The 23,595-nt window shown below is 39.2% G+C and overlaps 2 protein-coding genes across 4 annotated transcripts in view; both read right to left on the bottom strand.

The window, feature by feature from the left end:
• The window catches only part of myadml2 (myeloid associated differentiation marker like 2), a 235,087-nt gene extending 232,016 nt beyond the window's left edge, over positions 1-3,071 (bottom strand). Inside the window, exon 1 of the mRNA XM_079874504.1 lies at positions 1,015-3,071. Within this exon, the coding sequence (XP_079730630.1) occupies positions 1,490-2,401 (912 nt within the window). The 5' untranslated portion in view covers positions 2,402-3,071 and the 3' untranslated portion in view covers positions 1,015-1,489. The remainder of the gene's footprint in view (positions 1-1,014) is intronic.
• Positions 3,072-6,919: 3,848 nt separating this feature from the next.
• Positions 6,920-23,209, bottom strand: notum1a (notum, palmitoleoyl-protein carboxylesterase a). Of its 3 annotated transcripts, none has more exons than XM_079889427.1 (12): positions 23,108-23,209; positions 20,934-21,312; positions 17,047-17,099; positions 16,856-16,951; positions 16,262-16,322; positions 16,071-16,129; positions 15,132-15,234; positions 14,670-14,861; positions 12,698-12,795; positions 12,462-12,609; positions 12,309-12,356; positions 6,920-9,533 (listed from the first exon to the last, which is right to left on the bottom strand). In XM_079889427.1, the coding sequence occupies exons 2-12, from the start codon at positions 21,284-21,286 to the stop codon at positions 9,227-9,229; spliced, it is 1,518 nt and encodes a 505-aa protein (XP_079745553.1). In that variant the 5' UTR covers positions 21,287-21,312; positions 23,108-23,209; the 3' UTR covers positions 6,920-9,226. The 3 variants fall into 3 exon arrangements, with proteins under 3 accessions (XP_079745553.1, XP_079745551.1, XP_079745552.1); XM_079889425.1 differs by having other exon boundaries at positions 20,934-21,328; XM_079889426.1 differs by lacking the exon at positions 23,108-23,209 and adding an exon at positions 21,544-21,561 and having other exon boundaries at positions 20,934-21,328.
• Between the last annotated feature and the right edge of the window lie 386 nt (positions 23,210-23,595).

The following is a 23,595-nucleotide window of genomic DNA, read 5'->3' on the forward strand; positions in this document are numbered from 1 at the left end:
ATAATAACATTTAACAGTATAATTATGTATACGTAAATTAGAGACATATAAGACATAATAACCGTACTAATCCACAACAATCTTAGTGTTTAGTAGACATGAAAAACAAAAAACAGTCTTAAAGAGATAGCCAAAAATGAATATTCTCTCATCATTTCTTCACCCCACGTTTTTCCAAAACTGTATGACCTTCCGTGAAACATAAAGGAAGATATTTTGGTTACTGACCTTTTTCAAAATATCTTCTTTTATGTTCCTCAGAAGAAAAGACAAAAAGTCATGCAGCTTTAGAACGACACGAGGGCGAGTAAATGACAGTTTTTTAGGCTTAGGGTGTCCAAACCTGCTCCTGGGCTGCGTTTAACTCCACTTTTAGACACACACTCGCACACTTCCCTGATGAGGGAAGTTTATTTGGACAGACCCTCCACCCCTTGATTTTGTCCGAGGGAGTGAGTCTACTAGTGCTCATTTAATATACCCACAAGTGATCAAGGGCTTAGTGTGTCCCATTTAAACCCATTGCAAGTGGTCACTCGTGCAATGTCATCAATGATGTGAACAAGACAGAGGGGATTTAGCAAGGAAAGGGCATCAAAAGTGGACCGGATACATTTGAAAATGGCCTTCTCATTTAAAAAAAAATGCTCTCCATCCACACTATAGCATTTTCAGGAGTTTTCCCATCACTGAGATGATACAGGCGGAAAAACAAATAATAAAGTTATCGCACAATTCTTCTGACAGGATCATTTTATTTAGCAGAATATCTCACTCATTATATGTTCGGTCTAAAATGTTTTGCCGCAGGACAGCAAATGTGAGTGAATTTTCTGTCATCTTTGCAGGACTGTGATATGAAGAGTGTGTAAAGTAACATATTTTAACCAACTGTGTGTGTGAAAGTGAACGGCACAACATGAATATCTGTTGGCACAATGTGTGTCACATGACTAAACATGAAACCGGCGATCCACTTTGGAGAGCGTTTTCAAAAAAGCTTCGTTTAAAAACGCCGTCTCAGAGATGCGTTTTCAAACGAAAATGTGGACAAGGCCTTAAACGCAGCCACTGTCCTGCAGAGTTTAGCTCCAACCCTAATTAAACACACCTGGACCAGCTAATGATGGTCTTCAGACTCGCTAGAAACATCCCGGCAAGTGTGTTGGAGCTGCTTACACAACTCTCCAGGACGTGGGCTTTGGATTGGACACCCTTGCTTTAGGGTTACAGTGACAATAAATTGCAGAGAGACATTAGCACAGAAGTTATGTCTACATTAGTAAGCAATTAATCTACTAAACAAAGTAACTTTTTCATTAACACAATGAAAAAAATCAATCCCAGCAGTTAAAAAGTCAAAACATGTTCATTCTAACCTACAAAAATTACACATAAAAAGAGAAATTATACTAGTACACACAGCTGTTGTCTGTATTTCACTCATTTCCAGTATTCATGAATCCACCGGATTGGAGAAGAGATGGCTTTACGCTGCCGAATGCGAGACAAACCGTATTCTTTGAGAGTACACCAGATCGGTGAAGTACAGCACCAGATTGGCAGAAGTGAACACGGCGATCACCAGCTTGCTGTCCCAAGGGCACTTTCCTCTCGGACAGTCTCCCGGTCTCCCCGGGGATCCGTACTTCTTGTCGAAACTAAACACGGGCCAGATCACGGCAGCGCTCAGATACAAAAGCACCGCCAGGAAGGTGTAGACGACCACGAAGCGGTCGAAAGGGAAGCGTAACGAAGACGTCCTCCCAGAGACGGTGAGCGCCACGACCACTACGGTCACGGCGAAGCACAGGCTGTAGACGACCACGCAATACTGGGTCGGGATGTGCCGGTTGTACTCGCTGTCGTTGGCCAGGGCGCCGAATATAATGCAGGCGATGAAGGCTTGGACCACTTTAAGCAAGCCGGATACGGTGGCCATATATCCGACCACGTGCCCCGGTTTGGCCCGTGTGATAAACACCTCGGCTCCGTAGGCGAAGCAACAGACGCTTGAGCAAACGGTGACCGCGATTCGGTAGTTCCTCACCTCGCATCCCTCCGACGGGCACTCCGACCTGAGGAAGTACACGGGATACACTATGGACGCCGTGACGTACATGAGAGTGGCGAGCATGGCGAAGGCCACGGTGAAGTTGTCCCAGGAGATAGGCATGCACCCGTGAAGCCTGGTCACGTCCAGGGTGAAGACCAGCAGTGTGACGGCGAAGCAGAAGCACCAGACGAACATGCAGAAGGTGCCGTAGGTGGCGCTGAACCCCGCGCTGTGGGCCACCAGGGCCATCGTGGTGCAGCCCAGGAGAAGCTGGAGCATTCGGGCAGCGCCGAGCCCCGACAGCACCGCTGACTTGTTTAGGTAATGACCTCCTTGGGGGTCCATGAGCCGTTTTTAGGAGGATTTAGACCGCCGAAATCCACAAACCTCGCCCTTTTGCCTGAGTCTTTATTTAGGCAGCCTTAATGACAAATCTCCTTTACTGCTTCCCAGCCCTGCTTTATAATTACTGTCGAGTGTGTGGGATCGGATTACAGCTGAAACTCTGGATGTGAACGGACAGTACTTTTAGATTTTCAAAAGACAGACGGGCAAAATATAGCAAAGCGACAGTTTGAGCACAAGAGAATTGTCTTTTGAATTCAAATCATCACTGTTCTTTACTTCCAAAGTTCCAAAGATTCCAATCATTCAAATTCAAACGGCTCCCTTACAGATGGAGTCTTTACATAGTCACCTTCTTCTCGCAGGTCTTCTCTTGGTGTTTCTCGGCTGATCTATGCAGAAAGTTCCCTGCGAGTCGAATGTCACCTGCTATGGCTGAAGTGTCTCTTCATAATACAGAGGACGAGCAGGGTCCCGTACATATCCCACGTGAGATGGTATCCGTAGGTTCCCAATTTCTTCAAACAACTTTTAGCACTGATTACCTTTAGAACTCTTGCTCTCTCTCTCTCTCTCTTGCACTGTTTCCACTCTCACACACACACTGGCACTGGGCTTCGAGTTGAAGTGTACTAGGGAAAGCGGTTTTAATGAGTGTGTTCTGCCGAGCTCAGGGCCACGGGCTCCACCAGCTCTATAAATAGAGCCCTATATTCCACTGTGGAATGGGGTGGGAATCCAAATGGCTGCGTCAAGCAACAGTGCAGGGAGTCGTCTTTCATATGGTTGCAAACTGCGTGTGTGTGTGTGAGAGTGACAGTTAGAAGGTATAGGCCCTGGCACATCTCTCTGGCTCAAAGGAAAAGTGCATTGTAATGGCCCAAGATTGAACAGCTGATGAAAGATTGCATGTCAGTTTTGTACATGATTAGGACTATTCAGATCAAAAACACAATTTTAAAAAAGTGCCTACAAAAACATTAGCCAATGTGTTCTTTCATTGTATCCTTAGGGGGAATTTAGAATAATTTTATATTAACTATTATATAATATTAAATATTATATAATATTATATAGTATAATTATATAGTATATATTATATTATTTATTTTAAATTAAGAAGTTGCTTTTCATAATTAGATACAATATTTAGATGCTTCATCTAGCCCAGTATCATCCGAAAGGCAGTGTTGGGGAAAGTTAATTTTAAAAGTAATGCATTACAATATTGTGTTACTCCCGCAAATATTAACTTATTGCGTTACTTATTTACTTGCTTGCTTGTTTTTAAATAACAAAAAAGCAAATGTAAATGCCCTTTCACACCAAAAGTGCAATGAATGAGCCTCAGGCTGAATGAAATGCACATTCACTCCTGTACAGTAGAGGGCGCATCTCAAACAAACCTTTCAGCTGTGCTGCCTTTCTGGATAAGAGAAGAAAAGGACACGGGAGAAGAAAGTTTAACACTTACTTTTGCACAAAAATAAAATAAATAATAATAATTAAACAAATGCGATGTTTATCTAAAGTCATTTTTGCTTATTTGTAAAGTTGAATTGGATCAATGAAAATCAACAGCAAAGACAGTGGTTAATAAAGTGAGATTAAATACATAAAGTATATTTGTGTAATTTAACATGTTTAAGTATTGCAGGTATTGCATAATATTCCAAGTTTGCATTTCACAGTTTTTGGCAACACTTTATTTCGATAGTCCACTTTAATGACTGCTAGTTGGCATGTAGTTTCTTATAGTTAATAGAAGTTTAGAGTATTAGTCTGTCGGCTTAATGTCTGCCAACACTTTATTTTGATGTTTCCCAACAGACTATAAGACACTTTGCAAGTACATGTCAACTTATTCTACTAACACCTAACCCTACCAGTCAACTGATACTCTGAGAATTAGTTGTCATTTAGTTGCAAAGTTACTTATAAAGATAATATAATATCTGATTATGTTATTAAAGGAGAACTCCGGTCAATTTTAACATTGAGCTCATTTTTTTGTAAATTTGGAGTGCTGTCAATACAGAGAACAACGACAAAAATCGGTGTTGCCTACACCGTGTTATCCTGTTTTTAAAATTTGCACCCTGTTGACTTCAATGGGGCAAGTTTTAAATCTGCTTTTAGCCTCTTAACATCCTTGATGTGTCATTACAAGTGCCCAGCCATGTGAGTGATTCCTTCAGAGTGAACACGGGTGAATCTGACTGCAGTAGATGTGAAAGATATTAATAAAAGTGATGTTAATTCAGCCAGCGCTCATACCTGTATTTACATCCTGTTTTCGGTCGAAGTCCAAAGTAGTCGATTGTCGAGTTCACGCGCGTGATCATAGGTAACTAAACCTATGCATGTGAACTCGACAATCGATTACTTTGGACTTCATTTTTACATGAATTAACATCATTTTTATTAATATCTTTCACATCTACTGCAGTCAGATTCACCCGTGATCACTCTGAAGGAATCACTCACATTAGCTGTGCACTTGTAATGACACATCAAGGATGTTAAGAGGCTAAAAGCAGGTTTAAAACTTGCCCCATTGAAGTCAACAGGGTGCAAATTTTAAAAAGAGGATAACACGGTGTAGGCAACACCGATTTTTGTCGTTGTTCTCTGTATTGACAGCACTCCAAATTTACAAAAAAATGTTAAATGTTAAAATTGACCGGAGTTCTCCTTTAATTTTGAGGAATACTGGATCTGTTTGTGATGAGTGAATACCTGCTCACATTATTGAAGTCTAGATCTTCAATAACCGTCATGTTCACACACAGCGCACACAACGCCACGATATATCTCACCATGGAGACAGGAGAGCTGTCAGTCAATACATGGGTGAAAAAATTACTTGTGTCAAAGTTACTCAAATATTTTGTGGTAAACGTAAAAGTAATGTGTTACTTTACTAGTTACTTGGGATAAATTATCTGATTACGTAACTTGCATTACTTGTAAAGTGTTAGCCCCAACACTGCTAAGATGTACACTTCAGGTAAAATAGTGCACCTTTAAGGTACTAATAGATGCACAGGTGATTAGTTATCAAACCCCTTCTCTCCAAACAATGCTGGGTTGTTTTAACCCAATTTTGGGTCAAATATGGACAAACCCTAGCCTGGGTTTCCCCATGCTGCCTTGCGCACAGCGCAATTTTATTCACGCTGCTAGGCAGCCTGGATACCATGGACCAGATTTTCCCCTCAAAAAGGGAACCAATCACAGGACGGGGAGGGAGCAGCAAGACGATGACGACGTCCATGCGACACACCGAAGCAGTTTGTTTATATCTATGGATCCAACATGGCAGCAGACGCAAAGTTACCTTTCGATGCAGCCTTAGATAGTGCTCTAAGTAGTTCAGAACGCAAGTTTATTTCGTCTTCTTTCTCGTCGAATTTCTGTCGCTCTACATACGTCATCTGGTATAATTGAAACGATTGGCTATGAGCTACGTGCAGGCGCATTTGATAGACATTCGTATCGCCCAATAAACGGCTCTGGGCATTCGTAAACCACGCCTCAAATACGAGAAAATGAACATGTGGTTCCCAGACCACATCTCAATGAGAAAGAGGTCTGACGTTAGCCAGGCTAGACAAACCCAAAAATTGGGTTAAAAATGTAATTTAAAAATTTAACCCAACGGCTGGGTTATCCATATTTCCATATTATGTCCATATTTGACCCAAAGTTGGGTTGAAACAACCCATAATTTTTTAGAGTGGCTCCAAAAATATCCACATTTCACCATTCAATCAATCCCTGATTGAACAAGTCCTGTAGCTCTCAATATTAAGATATATTGACAAATTTCATAACTCACTAACACCATGGGATGGACATTGGGGCTTTGGGAGTTAAACATGTTAAATGAAAAGGCAATATTAAATGTTTCTTTGGAATAACTGTAATGTTTTCTCTCAGGGACACATACATGCATTCAACACAAGAAAAAAAACAAAAACAGAATTATTTACAATTTACAAAGAATCACTTCTCTGTGAAAATAGCATTATAAATATGATTTACATAACAAAATAAATATTCAGCTTAGCCATGTAGATTGAGTTTTCTGTTAAAAAATATGTTACAGAACAAAATAGCAATTAGTAATACCTTCACATCTCTGTTGTTTTCTTTTCTCTTGGTTGGTTTATTTTTTATTTTTATTTTTCTATAAGACACTACATAAAAATTATATTAAAAAGTAATTTTCTATTAAATATTTTAACAGTCTAGAATGTCTTCATTTGACAAAAGTACTCTCAAAGGAGTCAGCTGTTAATAAAACCTATACATAGATACATAGCATCTCTCCCAATTGAGTGAGAATTTGCATTGATAAAAGTGTGATCAACCATCATCTTACTGTCATGTCAGCACAACGGTGGTTTATTACATGAAGGGGAATTGCACTCAAACAGTGTCATTTTGCTTATTTTACCATTAAGATACTAAGAAAAAGATGTCCCAAGAAAATGAGTGAACTGAGCGAAATCCCCCTTTTAATACAATGTGAACGAGTTAAACTGAAGGTACACCAAAAAGGTTTAGAGACCAACCTGAGTAGCAGGGTCATATTCAGGACATCGCGTGTCTAAAATGTGACTATGAAAAGGAGGATCTGTTTGCGGGAATTTACATTTCATCCAGGATTTGTGAGGATGTAAGCAGTTTGTTCCATAGAGAAATAGTTCTCCCAAAAAATACAAATTCTGACATCGTTTAATCACCCTCATGAACCGTTTTCAACAATGTCCAAACTTCTGTTTTACATACAAACACACAGTGGATTTATACCGCCCAAAAGTCTCCAAAAAGGCAACAAAGTAGCCCATATGACTATTGTCCCTATTGTCCATACCGTGCTCCGTATCGTCACATCATTCACACTTGTGTTCATGTAAAAGGACGTCACTCATGCAGTGTTATCTTGGCCACAAATGAGATTTGATAGCTACGGCAAAATGGGAATAAATGCCCATTCATATCAAGGACTATAACGATAAAGACGAAGTTTTGCAGGTTCCAGAAGAATTTTTTTCCATTCATTTTCCCATAGGGATTTTTAAAAAAAAGTCTTTGTTTAACTGTTATAAGCCATGAATCAAGCCAACCAGCTATGAGATGAATCATAACGTTACAAACTTTGATGTGAAGAAAACTGGACGAAATGACAAAAGGCACAAGACTGTAAACTTAATGCCTTTAGTGTGAGAAAGAACTATTTTGTGTCTATTTTGCACTATTATTTTCGTGTCGCCCCTTCATTGCGGTGCAGTTCTTTACTGTATCTTGGCCGATATGTAGATTGTACACAAAACAATTCTCTGTATTTTTGCCTACTTCCCATTCATTTCCCATGGCAGTCATTTTTGTCAAGTGCGACTTTTTTTTTTTTTTTTTTTTTTTTTTTTTTACAATCATTTAACTTTTTCGAATCAAGTCACATTGTGACTGCCGCAAAAGTTACAAGAGTTTTATACCATTCCAATGAAGTAGCGATTTTTAAAATTGCGAAGAGAATATATATTTTTTTCGCTCTAAAATGGTCGAACAACACCAGAGGGTTAAACACGATTAGTTTAAAACTAAGTTAAAATATCGTGGTCTAATGGCTTAAAAAAAAAATGGATTAACAACCTCTCAGCTCAAGGGCTGTCTTTAAAGGTTTATAAGCTATCGTTAAAAATCCATTTCCCTATGGAGAAATTGAATGGAGTTTTTACTTCTGAAACCCGACCGTTATCGGTATAGTTATCTTTATAGTTATTGTTCTTGGTGCTGTTGAATGGATTTTGGGATATAGTGTATGACTATTATGATACTTTTAATGTGTTCTTATATCCTTTTTGGCTTTTGGCAGTATAGATCACCAAACACTTTGTTGATATTGAGAAACAGAAGCTTGAACATTCTTTGAAAGTCCTCCAGTTGTGTTCGACTGAAGAAGAAAATCATCCATGTTTGGAATTACATTGGAGTGAGTTAAAGATAACAGAATTATTATCATTATTATTAAGGGACTGACTATTCCTTTAAATATTATTATAATCAAGTCATATTATATCAGAAAATAACTTAGCCGTATCCCAAGAATGATGTTGGGTTTAGAGTAGGTGATCCAGTGCTTTCCACACACGTGTGTGTCTGTCTGTTTCAAAGTTCCTGTTTATACGATTCTTTATAGTCTTGAGTAGATCCATATATATATTTTACATGTACTTCATATAATCTGCGTTACAGATTATAAACTCTATAATCGATAATATCCGTACGCTCTCTCTTGAATGGACATATAAAACTCTAATAAACTGTGGCTAAATATATTGGTAACAAAAGGAAATAAGATAAAAAAACAACACAGCTGAAGATCCGTAAAACTGGATTACATTCGTGATACTTTTATAACCAAAAGATAAATTAAGAGCAGAGATGCAGGTGTACACTGTCCTGGTTTGCATGGTTTTCATCAGTACTTTTAACCCGTACTGTGTTGGGAACGTTTTGAACAGTCAGCAGCCCATGGTTTAACTGAGGTGGATCTGACAAGGGCTCCGGTCCAAATCTCCGCTTTGGGCATCTCCACCATCTCCAAGCTGCTCAGTGAGGGTAATCTGCATACGCTGGAGAAAATCTGGACTTTTAAATGGATCATTAGTGAGGGGATCTGGAGATGGAAGCCCATAGAAATTTGGCACAGAGCCCCGACTAAAGGCAAGGCTCAGCATGAGGTCGAAGCTGAGGTGGGTGAAGGGCTTGGAGGTATCAAACGGACTGATGGAAAGGAGCGAGTCCTTTTAGCATTTAGCTGCCACTGCTGAGCATGCCCAGTAGTTTACTCGGGTCCATGCCCTGCTGGTGGGCCATCTTCTGCACGTCGAAGCCCATGTGCATGAGGAACTGGATAACGTTCATCTCCTGTCCCGTCGACTGGTCTCGGATTGTCGGGCACGTCGGGTTGCAGTGAGGCCATGGACAGCTGTCAATCAAGTGCATGGGACAGCCTTTGGGAGGGGATTTGTTGTTTCTGCTGTTGTCCTGTAGACTGCGATCCCAGCAGTGGAGCGCTCTGGGTAAAGACGTGCCCTTGACTTGAACGTCGGTCCAGAAACTACAACAAACACAAGAGGGAAGAACTACTCAATGAGTGTCCCGTTCATTTGACTAGTGGGAAAAAATAACACTTCAAATGTGACTCAGTGAATTCTCACCCTACTATTTACTAGCTATATCCTGTTTTTAAAAAAAAACATATTTAAGGGCCCCTATTATGCTCATTTACAGGTTCATAATTTTCTTTAGTGGGCTTGCTAGAATAGGTTTACATCGTTTAATGTTCCAAAACAAATTTTTCGATAAATGTCGATTTACACTGTTGAAGCACCTGTTTTCACCCTCTGTCTGAAAAGTCTGTTTTAATTTCGTTAGTCCCAGTCTGCTCTGATTGGCCAGCCAGTCCCAGTCTGGTGCTCTGATTGGCCAGCCAGTCCCAGTCTGGTGCTCTGATTGGCCAGCCAGTCCCAGTCTGTTGCTCTGATTGGCCAGCCAGTCCCAGTCTGGTGCTCTGATTGGCCAGCCAGTCCCAGTCTGGTGCTCTGATTGGCCAGCCAGTCCCAGTCTGGTGCTCTGACTGATTGGCCAGCCAGTCCCAGTCTGCTCTGTCTGATTGGCCAGCCAGTCCCAGTCTGCTCTGTCTGATTGGCCAGCCAGTCCCAGTCTGCTCTGATTGGTCAACTGCTTGGAGCATGTGTTGGAAACGTAATTCCCCTTACCATAATCAGTGAGTATTCAGTACTACTGTAACTACGCTAACTATGGCATCAGGTTTGCAGTATCAGTTCAAGCTCAAAAGTCCAATAATGACAGTCAAGAAGAACAAGCTGATCGGCCTGAACCACATTTGTAAGCACAACTTGTGCAGGACGATTCACAGTGGCAAATCTGTATCTCACACCTCTTATATTTTAGATGTGATGTAATAACCGTTTCATTTATAACATCTGACCTGCATTGAACTGCATGGTTACACTGCAAAAAAAAAATGTTATTAGTATTTTTGTCTTGTTTCCAGTCTAAATATCTAAAAATTCAGATGCATTAGTTTTTTTTTCTGAAAAAAATAAATAAAATATCTTACGTGCCAATGTGTTAAGAAAAAAATTATCTTAATTCAATTTTCCAGATAATTCAGATAAGAGCAATTCAGAAAAAATGATCTGAAAGAGCAATTATCTAAAAGGTAAGAACACAACAAAAGGTTGTGGTTGTACTGCTGAGGAATAGTGTTAAAGATGTATTTTTACCAATGTTTCCTGAGTTTGTCCACCTTAGGAAGCCCAAAAAAGGCGTTTAGATTCAAAGTGTGAAAAAAACAGCAATTCTTGGACATGATGTCGACAACACCCTACTAACGCAGCTCAACCATAGCCTGGGTTTCCCCATACTGCCTTGAGCAGCGCGATTTTATTCACGCTGCAAGGTAGTCTGGATACCATGGACTAATTTTTCCCCTGAAATAGGGAACCAATCACAGAACGGGGAGGGAGCAGGAAGACGATGACGAAGTATATGCGACACACCGAAGCAGTTTGTTTATCTATGGATCCAACATGACAGACGTAAAAATACTGTATATGCATATTTTTAGGAACACATCTACAAAAATATGCCTGTATTTCAAGTTGATAAAATAATTTAAAATCCACATCAGTTTATTTGTGCCGACGCGCCACGCCCTCCCAGGATCTATAACGTTAACCTAGGCTACTTCCACTTTTAAAAATGCATCACAACCGCGCGCGCGCGCGTTCTGCTTGCAGTCGTCAAGATGGATGCTGAGGAGTTGAAGAAAAGAATAGCTAGTGGAGATTGTAAAGTTGTCGACAATACGTCATCAAAAATCAAGTCTAGTGTGTGGGAGAAATTTGGAGTTATCTGAAGAAAATATTGTGAAAGGCTTTGCTGCAAACATGTTCGTGTTGGATAGCCGCAAATGTGGAACTTCATCCCTGAGGAAGCACGCAGATAACTGGTAACAAAGCCAAAACGGTATTTTTCATATTTAACACTGTTAAGTATGTGTGGTGTGCAGGGTGTGTTTGAACCCAAAATTGTCAGATGTAGGCTAGACGAAATTGTGTGGCATAGGCCTAGTGTTGTAGCCGCGTCTGTTCGATTTGTGTGGTAACGTTAGCCATGTTCTTCATGTATCGGCCTTTTGACAGCTTCGGCTGAAGTTGTCCTTGTGTTAATGGTCGTGTAATAACTTCTGTATGACCTGGCAATAAAAATGTTTGTAAGTGTGTCTATAATGTGATAGTCTAAACTGATTTTATTTCGGGTGCGGGTCGGGTGTCGGTTCTATTTTAAGCGGGTCGGTGCAGATTTTTATTAGTGCTGCTGTTGGAAAACGGGTCGGGTGCGGATTTACAAAATCGGACCCGTGCAGGACTCTCTGGTGTACACATAAATCTGACCCATCGTCGTCTTCTTCGTTGAATATCTGTCGCTCTACATACGTCATCTGGTATAATTTGAAATGATTGGCTATGAGCTACGTACAGGCGCATTTGATAGACATTCGTAGCGCCCAATAAACGGCTCTGGGCATTCGTAAACCACGCCTCAAATACGAGAAAATGTACATGTGGTTCCCAGACCACGTCTCAAAGAGAAAGTGGTCTGACGTTAGCCAGGCTAGCTCAACCAGGCCTTGCACCCTTTATTTTGCGTATGCCTTGGGCGGGATGTTTTATCGTGATCACAGTAGAACGTCAGGTAAAGTGTATTAATTGCTCTTTATTTAATTTGAAAAGTGAAAACTCCTGAACTGACAGCACACCTAAATCTACAAGTAGAGATGCACAAAATCAAAGAGTTCACTTACTTTCTTGTTATGAATTCGTGCGAAAGGCAAGCTGGAGCAAACATGGCACTGCAGGGGAAAAGCAGATCATCAGAAACAGCGAAAAAGTGATAACTTTCATTGTGAAGACAGCATGAATGCTCATTCAGTCTCTGAAAGGCCGGTCATACTTACGGGACGTCCTTCAGAGTGTTCCTCAGCTCCGTCCCCAGATTCTGGATATAACGCCACTGGCCCTCTTGAACGGGCTGACCCGTCAGATGAATGTTGTCCACCGTTAGCTGGGCTTCATCAAACAGCCACTGCACTATAAACACAGGGCCTGTAATGAAGAAAATCACACTGGGTTAAAAAAAGCAACCAAACTCAATGGTGTCTGTAAAGAACTAGTGGATGGTGCCTGTACTCACGTTTAATGGTAGGATAAACTTTATATCCAAAGAAGCAGTTCCATTCTTTTCCTTCATAAGCCTGTCGGCATCGCTCAGGTACAACACCACCCCAGTATCTGTCGACAAGAAGTTCATGACATTATATTTACGAATATTTGGTGTGATGGACATTTTAACTTGAATAAACTGCTGTTAAAATGGTCTGTTCAGACTATAAAAACATTTGCATGCAGTTGTATCCTGTGTTGTTTGATAAAAAGCTCAGCTGTCCAAATGCCTGCTTGAAAACACAAATACTATTTGACTTTCTTCGCCGTGAAAAGCGAGTGTCAGAAACTGAAAATTGTGTAGCAATGCCCTTGTGTACTACTCTATTTCTGCTTTTACCCATAAGCATTCAGCCCAATGCCATTTTTCCACAATTTGCAGAAAGATTGAATTTTTGAATGTGATTGAATTGATTGTGAACAGGACTTTAGTTTGGTCACTTCTCACAAGAAGTTGCAATGGTATAAAAATATTTTTTATTTAATTTCAGAGATTTAGCCACTTTAGTGATACAATAGTGGTACAAGAAGGTGTGGAACGAGTCGAGTCCTCTTTAAAAATCTATGTAAATACAGCAAATCGTATTTCTGCAAGAACGATGTGACCCACCTCTCTGAAATTCTCAATGGACTTCATTTAGTCACTTGCAACAACCCATCCCAATTAAAATCAATGTATTCAGATAGCATAAACTCTACAATGCAACCGTTCTTAAGGTTAGAGGTTTGTTCAAATCCCTAAATCTTAAGCATGAGCAATGGCTAGATCAAATTTGTCTGTGTTAAAGGTAGGGTAGGTTTTTTGTTACTGGTTGAAACACTCAATGCAGAGTTGTAGACAGACGTCAGTCACAGAGCACCACAAACAAAAAGCAGCCATATTTTATGCTGCGTTCACGCCATAACTACCATAATTAAGAGATGGCAAACCATGACTTTCTAACTGGAACTCGGATTTATGCGTTTTTATGTCAACACTGTCAATGCTGAAATGAATCTGCAGCAGTCAGGTGGTACAAGTAAGAGCTCTGTAAGTTGTTTACGTTCATTATTATTGTAATGTTATGTGCTTTCAGACATGAGCTAATTTAACACAGTTTCTCGTCTCGTGACACTTTGCTGCCTCTGCTCTGGCTGTTTGAGTTCATGGGCCTTATTTTAAGGATCTATGCGCATGATATAAAGCGCACGGAGCAAGTACACTTAGGGCGTGTCCGTATCCACTTTTGCTAGTTTAACGACGGGAAAAATGGTCGGTGCTCCCGGTGCATGGTCTAAAAGGTTCGTCTCTATTCTTTTAATGAGTAATGGGTGTGTTTTGGGTATAACGTGCAATTAACCAATCAGAGTCTCATCTCCCATTCCCTTTAAAAGCCAGTTGCACTCACGCCATGGCGGATTCGCTATTTACAGAGGAATTTGATAGTGGAAAGACCGAAGCCGTAACCAGAGCGCAAACGGATCGGCTCGTGCGTGAGGTTAAATATCTTTATGTACACAACAATAATCTTTTACATTGTAATCCTTTTATTTTAAATATTTGGCATGTTTGTGTGCTGACAAGTCCCTGTTTGTGTAATAAGCAGAGTGTACACGCGTTGTGGACCCTTTACTTTAGACTAGGTTTTTGTTGGTCAATGGTGGAATTTCTGTTTCTATTTCTGTTGCCTCAAAATAGCAATGCACCATCAATGCGTCTGAACACACCTCATTTTCAAACCAGGACGTAAAAATGAAAACTGCGTCGGGCTGAAACTAGCAAAAAACACTCATGTCACACCTGGCGCTGCATTGCGAAGTGTGTATGATAGGGCCCCATATCTTTTGACATTGGAGACGCTCTGAAGAGACAGTGGGATCTCATGCTTTCAAAGCTAACTTGCTATCGCTAGCATCTCCGAAGTTGCCAAAACTACCTTTAATGACAAGCGTGATATTCTTACTTGATTCCTCTCTTGATGACCTCTGTGGGCGCACAGTTGATGGTGTCCACACAGTCAGTGCAGCGGTATTGTTTGTTGTCCAAGAACCAGCCAGAATCAGCCAGACCCCTGACCTGGATGTTTGTGTGACCCAACTCCTCCAGGAGCTCAGATACTGGGTCCACGTTCAGCAACACCCCAGTGCCGCCCGCGCTGTGCACAAGACACACACACTTAGTCAACATCAGTCACAGACATCGGAGTCAGAAACTATGGTCTGTATTGTCAAGTCAAGTCAAGTCAACTTTATTTATATAGCGCTTTTCACAATGCAGATTGTATCAAAGCAGCTTCACAGTATTAAATAAAATAGTACATCAGTGTTTGTTTCTAGTGTAAAACGTCCACGTTTGGTAATGCTGATCAATAGTATTGTTGATTGATTGATTAAATTAAGTATCCCCAATTTTATTGTGGACTCACCTGCTTCCCGCTAACAGCAGTATCTTGGCATTGTCCAGACCCTTGGTGAGCAGGTCCTTCACCACTTCCTTTATGATCAGTGAACCCATGAATGCATAGTCATCTGTACACAATAAACAACCGGTTAATGGACGGCCAGTGCTAACTAGCTTATAACAGCTATAAAAAAAGATCAGGTCTAGTTGTTAGATGGCCACAAGAAAACTATAGCATCCTACTACAGTGATGGTTTAAAGTGGTAATATATTGGCACTGTGATATGCAAACCAAAGGTTTTGGGTCATTAGGATTTACAAATTATGATTGTACACTTTGGGTGTACAGTAGTACATATGAAATCGCTATATAAGTGCCTCATTCAAGATATTAACATTGAACTTTTATTCAGAATCAGCAAAGATGCATTAAATTGATCAAAAGTGACATTAAAGACATGTATAATGTTACAAATAGATTTCTATTTCAAATACATGCGGTTCTTTTGAACTTTTCTATTCATCAAAGAATCTTGGTTTCCAGCGAAATATGAAGCTGTTTTCAACAATCAGAAATGTTTCTTCAAATTCTGAAGGATCATGTGACACTGAAGACTGGAGTAATGATGCTGAATATTCAGCTTTGATCACAGGACTACATTATATTTTAACATATATTCACATAGAATAGTATCATAATTTAAAACATCTCTTTTCTATTTCTATTTCTATTATTCCAAACTTTTGAATGGCAGTGTATCCATAAGTCTGGGCCTTCTAGTGAAAATCTTATATTTGGCATTCCTATTATATTTAGTACATAATTTTTCACTACAATTCTCTTGCACTCTTTTTTCCAGGTTAAAGTAAAATAATCTTTTCAATGTGGTTTCACTGGCATTTGGACCATTCTATATAACATAGTACACAATATATAAGCTTTTATATATATTTGGAATCTTACTTTGATCAGTTTTTGGTGTGGCTCCACTCCATACATCACTCGAGCAATATGGGATGAACCTGAAAAGTGATAAACACAAAGACTTCAGGTCCACATTTGTGCCAACGTAACCATCATGAAAACCACCCTGTTTCATCTCAAGCGAAGAAAAAGAGTATCATTTACACAAGTATTTAGAGAGAGATACTCACACCATGTTGGCATTCCACCAGTGTGGGTTTTCCTCTGGAAGTGAAGACAGTATTCCTGTGCCTGAAGTTAAAACAAAGATATATAGAACTATGAGATAATGCAAAATAACAGAAATGAGAATGATCTTTCTATAACCGTTTTGAAATCTAGTTTATCGTGCCAAAAATTTGGCCTGAGTCCCAACAAAGTCCATTTAAGGAAAGTAATTTCACTCGGCGGCCATCTTTGAAACCCCTCAGCTACTTCAGTCATGCGAGTACACCTCCTAATATCTCTTTGAATGGAGAAACATCATATTTCCAAAGCTCTTCAACCAACTTTACGAATAATTTCATATTTGAAATCGACAGTGAAATCTATTTCAACAACTATCTCATCAATTTTGTCTTTAAACGCTCAAATCATGCAAATCAAAGGCAGCTGCATTGATGCAATGACGTTACCAACTGCTGATTGGCTCTTATTTAGTGGGCGGGGCTTATTCCACCATATTGCGCATTGCAATGTCTTTCTGTATAGCTAAAGTCATTTGGTGCGAATACCGATACTATAAGCAATGAAACCACTGTTGACAGACTGTTGGCATCTCTAACCTGTCTTGGTTTGTGGCCATTTGGATGAGCTCATGAGCCTCCTCATGGTCTCGTATCTGCTGTCACAGTTCTCTTTGTTGAAGCAGTACCAGCCTCCTGCACAGAGACGCATGTCACACACGCTCAGCATCACATGTACACACAACGGTCGGTGAAGAAATTCTTCTGATGACTGAAAGCATCACACTTACCCTCCAGAAATATTAACCACCTTCTGCTTCCTTTGGACTCCTTCAGGTAGTACCTACAGCAAAGCAGACAACCATTAAACCTATACTTATGTGCAAAGCACTGCCATCAGTTCTTACATACATCAATTCAGTTTAAATAGGTCTGAATTGAACAGTTTCTCAAGATACAAGCAGTTATTGTCAGCATTATATCAACAAAATATGAGTCTAATCCTAAAAAAACAGACAATGAATGTATATAAAGCAGAATGAAAGTCTCACTCACAGAGTGTGATAAATTGAATGTGCACTTGAATTGTAGTAAAAAAAAAGGTAACACTATTTTCCAGTGTCCTTGTTACATGTACCATAGTAATTACAATAAATTATGCATATTACATGCAACTAACCCTCAACCTAATCCTAGCCTAACCCTATAGTAAGTACATGTCGTTGCTTAATATTACTTAGTACTTAAATATATACAATTTTAATGAAACAAATGACGTGTACTAAAAGGGACAGTTCACCCAAAAATGTAACCCTGTAAAAAAAAAAAAAAAGTGAACCCTGTAATGTCAAATTATACAAATTTGAGCTTAAAGTACATTTTGATTCATAATGTTTTAATAATCTTTTGTCGTGTTTTAAAGAAGTAGCCTACACACTTAATTTGATGTGTTGACTAACATACTAAAGCATATGAAAAGTACTTGATTTTAATTTAAACTGTAGTGTGTTATTGGACATTACATTTAAAGTTAAAATATTTCATTTATACTAAATCACAACTTCATTCCAAATGTGTATTAATTACAAATATATGTAAACATGACACCCAGTTTCAATAGAAATGACATTAAAGTATGTTTTAGTGCACCATAAATGCTGGACAGTACATTCAACAGTACAGTTAAACCACATGTCAACAGAATTATGAAATTACACAAAGATGTACTTAAGTGGGTCAAACAAAATGTAAAAAGTCAATTTAAAACTATAATAAAACTACATTGCAATATATATGCAATTAAGTGTCTGAAAACATTGCATTTAGTTTGCACTTAAAATATTGTTTTAAAGTATATTATTTCATATATAATAAGTAACTTTTTCCACAACGGATGATGGACTGAGAGGTTTTCATGGCTCTCTGTGATGTTCACCGTATCCACAAGAGGGCGTTCAGATATTGCATAAACTCAAACTTCAGTCTCTCGTTGCTTGTGAGAAAAGTTACAGTTGTGGCTCCGCTCGTTGCTCTGAGGGGCATCAGTCTGCCATAATTAAAGACAGCTTTAATTTGCATCCAATTTATGCCACTGGTGACCACATTTCTGGCATATGGTGTACATTTCTCACTATTACCCACCTCACCACTACTTACACGCTAAAAATTTATGTTTCACTGCATTACAGCTTATAAAGCTAAGGCTGCAAGCGCTCATAAACTTAACGCATTCAGTAAAGGTTTTTATAAATGCTGGAAAATTAGGATAAGCCTGATCCCTAAAGGCTTTCTAGGAGTGATTTTGAGTTTCACAGAACCTCTCAAGCATAGTGATTACATGATTCCTAACTGGGAACATTAGGATTTTGCAAGAAAACAGATGAGCAGTTTGCCTATATCCAGCTATTCAGATGCTTATAGTTTGCATGCACCATAAATATTGTCAATTACAAATGAAGGCAAATATGAAAATCCATTTCTCTGTTAATATTCTTTAACTCCAAAACACTGTGATTGTGCATAAACGTGATATGCATGAAATATGCTTAAACTGCTTCATATAAAGAGTTTTTGAATGTAACAATCATTATAGCAGCAGATTTGCATGAATATAAGGCATATCAAAGTTTTATATAAAGGGTGATAGTGTGAGAGTTTGTTCACTGTATAGCAAGAGTCAAAAAGATCATGCATAATGAAGGTTTTCTTCACAAGATGTGCAGGATAAATAAACAGGTTTACAAGATTTATCCTATATAGATATCACTGTTGTTATTATAGATTATTCAGCACTGTCAGCATCAGCCTACACATGATATTGTCAAGGACAGAGTACTTACACGCAAGTACTTTTTTTTAACTTCTGAACATCTGTCCCCACTTTTACTTTTTACAAGAGTCTAGATTTTTAACTTCAGTGCTTAAGATTTAAATCTACGACAGCAGAGGCTCAGGTATGTCATGTCATGTGTCTGGTGCCTAATCAATTATTCATATGGCAAATAATGCACATGGCAAAAAGTATGATCATAAGTTATGACAACATATGTTTTTTTTTTACATTGCTTTAACTCATCAAAATAAGTTAAGCAATTTTCATATTTTTTTTATAAGGTTTACAAGATTCAATTCACTCATTCTTAAGTCAGTTTAATGTAATTTAAGTTGATTTGACTTAAACATCCAAGTTGATTGTACTTAAATTAAGGCAATAACTTCTTTTTTTTTACAGTGTAATCAATTATTGATATTGTAAATAATGCACAGTCATTTTGTAGTGTCTAAACCCAAGTAATATACATATATATCCTAGTAATGGGCATTTTAGCCAATTAGCTTGAGTTGTTTTGACCTCACTGTCTTGAATTGAGTTTATAGTGGGGTCAACAACAAAACACTCTCCAGTTCAACACTTGGGGGTTTGGGGGGGGGGGGGGGGGTGTGAATTGATCATTGAAAAACCAACAATGATCGGCAATTACTCAGGGGACGACATGCAATGCCCCTCATGATGCTTTTGGGCTTGTTCTGATGTTTGCCGAGACACAGACAGCTTTTTGTCTGATTGTAACAAAAGTAAAATAGTATAAATTTAGAATGATCAGCAGTGGCAGGTGCACATGAAATCATCTCACAAGCAGATATTAGACACACTTGACCTATGCATCACATTAGAGCACATATTTCCCTCTTACTGTACTCAAGCCCCACCCACCTGTCACTGTATTACTGTTTATTCCAGGTGATTCTCTCGCTATAGTCTTCTCAACCTGATCCTGACATGCTCTGACAACACCTTACATTTGTATTGGTATTATATGAAACTGTCAGGTCACTGCCTTTCATGTCTATCAAAACCTATTAGGAGATGCTTAGACTGTACTGGAGAACACACTCATCGCAATCCATTTATATCTTAATTCATTCATTTTATTTGATGCCATAAACCAATGTAATGCATAAAAGTCAAAGCTTTTTCTTAAGGGCTTGGAGTTTAAACTCCAACTAAAATCAGGAAGCAATGACAGAAATTATTGTAACAAGGTGTGAAAAAAGGGTCCATGATTTTTGGTTCCCCAAATAACATTTCAGTGAACAGTTTCAAAAGAACATTTCTTTTTTTTTTTTCCATAGTGTGAAGAACATTTTAATAATCTAAAGAAACTTTAGTTCAATGGAAAGGTTCCATGGATGTTAAAGGTTCTTCCTGGAACCAGAAGCCAATAAAGAACCTTAATTTTAGTAAAAACTACAGTAGTCAACATTTGAAGTGGATCAAAAAAAGTTCAAAGTTGTCCTAAGACAAGAACGGGTATTGTTCAAAATTCATGTATAACTTTGATGAAAGGTTTTGATCCACTTCAAATGTTGACTACTGTACAATGGTAACCATAATACGCTTATAGTTTAAAATACCATTGTTAGGCTACTGTAAGTAGACTCATAATAATATGCCTCTTCTGACGATGAAATAACTTATACTGTATAAGTTCTGACAGCGATGGCTCAGTCAGTTTTACTGTAAGCTCGCAACAATAACGCTCGAGATTATATGGTGCGAGTCGGCGCGCGCCTAGATGATGCCGCACGCGCCTGTGATGCCCAAATACTGTTCAATATAAGCATCCCACTGTCGTGTAACCTAACGTTTGTTATTGTAACCGGCGTGTTTTCTTACCCTGCTGGGGTCCCGTCGTTACAGGTGACTGATGTATTCTCCAGGAAATGTAACTTCATGTCGTAGTCGAGCTTCTGCGCCGAGCACGGGTACAGAGACTGCGCGAGGTTCTTCACCTGAGTCATGAAGTTGTCCATGTTTTCTTCCACGGCTGTGAAATCCAGTGAGAAGCTCTCGGTGGTTTCGGCGCGGTCGCGGGACTGTGCGGAGGGGAGCACGCGTCGTGGCTGCGGGTTTCGACCTCCGCGGAACCTCCGCGCGTCGAGCGCGCCGCACTGGATCAATCCCAGCATCACAGCCCAATGAACGACGCTCATCACCCGCACGCTCCTCTGCGACGCCCTGCACTTCATCACGCGCTCCTCCAAATCCTGAGGTGCTGCAGAAAATCTGCACTTGAGCAGTTACACCAACAAAAATAAAAATATTATAATAATAATCTAAAGCGCAGTTACACAAAGCCAAAAAAGTGTGTAACAGGTGAGCTTTCTCAGTGCAAAACTTGGAGGTCCTTTAAAGCTTTTCTTCTCTTTCTTTTAAATACTTAATACACTGCTTCCTCCACTGACATGAAACTCCTCTGACTGTTGCGTGCTCTTCTGTTCAATACCTGTGTGTTTAACCCGCTCTGGGTTTTAACCCTGCTCTCTTTCCCGTGAACCAATCGCTGTGGAGGGGCGTGATCCAGTCGCACTCATTTCTGTCCTTTTCATTTATTGAAGAAAAAAAAAAAGAGAAAAAAAAAGAGAAAAATTTGCTCATAGTTTGGTTCTTTTGATCTGCGATATTTTTCTTGATGTGGTAGTTTTTTATTGGCATTGAAATGCCGTTTTCTTAATCCACGCGAATTTATAGAGTGAGAATAAGACTTTTCTGACACTTGGCTCTTGTGGATTGGAAACAATTCTATATAAATATAGTAAATATATAACAAATAGCGTGAGAATTAACAAGCAGCGGTGGCTACTTTATTATTGGTGTATAGTTTTGTTAGCCTATAATTTATATTTTACAATGTATTATTTGGTGACTAAATGTACCTTTAAATAGCCTACAACATATATGCACTCTAAAAATGCTGGGTTGTTTCAACCCATGATTGGGTCAAATTTGGACAAATCTAACTGTTGGTTTACATTTATTAAAAATTAGGATTTTTAACCCAAGGGCTGGTTTTGTCCATATTTGACCCCAAAAAATAAACAATATGATCAAAATCCAACCTTTGGTTTAAATGTTTTAGTATAATTTTTAAACAAATGGTTGGCTTTGTCCATATTTGACCCAAAAATAAACAAAATAATCAAATCCAACCGTTGGTTTATGGTTTAGTTCAAATTTAGTCCACATTTGACCCAAAAAATAAACTAAATGAGCAAATCCAACCATTGGTTTAAATGTTTTAAATGTGTAAACCCAGCGGTTGGTTTTCTCCATAGCATATTTGACCCAAACATGGGTTGAAACAACCCAGCCTTTTTTTGTGTGTGTGTGTGTGTGTGTGTGTGTGTGTGTGTGTCTATTACAGGTCCAGCTACCTATAGTCCGCAGTCTTGTGAGAACAAACTTTTTTTACTTTCATAATGGGTACAAAAACATGGTCTAAGTTGTGCGGGTATTTTTGTCAGTGTACTTTAAGAGATTCCGCGCCTTTTTTATCAACTGGAGTCTGTTGACGAGGGCCTCTGAAGATCAAAGGAGTCAGTCATCACTCCTCCACCCTCATGAAGACCCTTCAGACTTTCCCTCTGCTGTATATTTGAAGTCGGAAGGGAAACCCGCACCGAACGCTCCTTTTTGTGGGCAAATTAAATGTTGCATTATTTTATACTGGTATAATTGGTGTCAGTCAAAAAAATAACAAACTTACACTTTTCCTTGCCACAGCTTTATCCATCCATCTATCAATCTTTGCTTATTTTACCTCGAGGCCTTTCTCTCTCCCTTTACGATGTCTTCATTAAGTGTTTCACACATCGCGTTAATGTAATGGTTCGCTGGATTCCTGCTTCGGCCATTGAGCACGCGGTGGGATAAAAGGGTGTCAAGTGGCTGGTGTTAACGCGACGACACTTAACTTTACACAAGCCTGTTGTTTCAGACCAGTGCTTTCACTTTTATGCATGCAGTGCGGGGGAACTCGACCATTGGCGTCGATTCATTCCTTCACTTACCGACAGTCTTCTTTTGTTCAGATGCTAAACACTTGAAGAATAGTCCAGTCACCCTCTATTCAGACGTGAACCATTAAACACTCAAGCCCGAAGGTAGGTCCGTCTAACGATGGCTCCAAAAAAAAATCTTATTACAGTTGATAATAAAGGGTTTAAACATGGAATTGTCAAATGTTATTAGATCTGGTTGTCTACACCTGTGGTTAGGAGGACACCTGTGGGAACTTGAGGAATGACTTCCTACAGCCACTAGTAGGCTACTGCTACATCAATTAAGTGTGCTCTGGTGTTCTTCGGTCACTTTTGATCGAAAAAAAGTAGGCTACTTTTATTATTTTTTTTCATCGAAATGGTTAGGAAACTTGTTAAAGGTTTTGGCTCTTGCTAAGTGAGAAAAAAAATCATGCACATGATTCGAAGATTTTGAACACAACTTCATTAGATTAGGCCTAATGGATTTATTTATGAGTAAACCATGTTTTTGAAAA

This window comes from Squalius cephalus, assembly GCF_949319135.1.
Source record: "Squalius cephalus genome assembly, chromosome: 1".
In the NCBI taxonomy this organism is placed as follows: Eukaryota; Metazoa; Chordata; class Actinopteri; order Cypriniformes; family Leuciscidae; genus Squalius; species Squalius cephalus.

Excerpts from the sequence above, each read along its gene's own strand:
- notum1a (XM_079889427.1), bottom strand. The coding sequence starts at position 21,286 with ATGAAGTGCAGGGCGTCGCAGAGGAGCGTGCGGGTGATGAGCGTCGTT. Across the intron at positions 15,235-16,070 it reads CACACCAAAAACTGATCAAA|ATGACTATGCATTCATGGGT; the intron begins GTAAGATTCCAA and ends TATTGTGTACAG. Across the intron at positions 14,862-15,131 it reads CTGCTGTTAGCGGGAAGCAG|CGCGGGCGGCACTGGGGTGT; the intron begins GTGAGTCCACAA and ends TCTTGTGCACAG.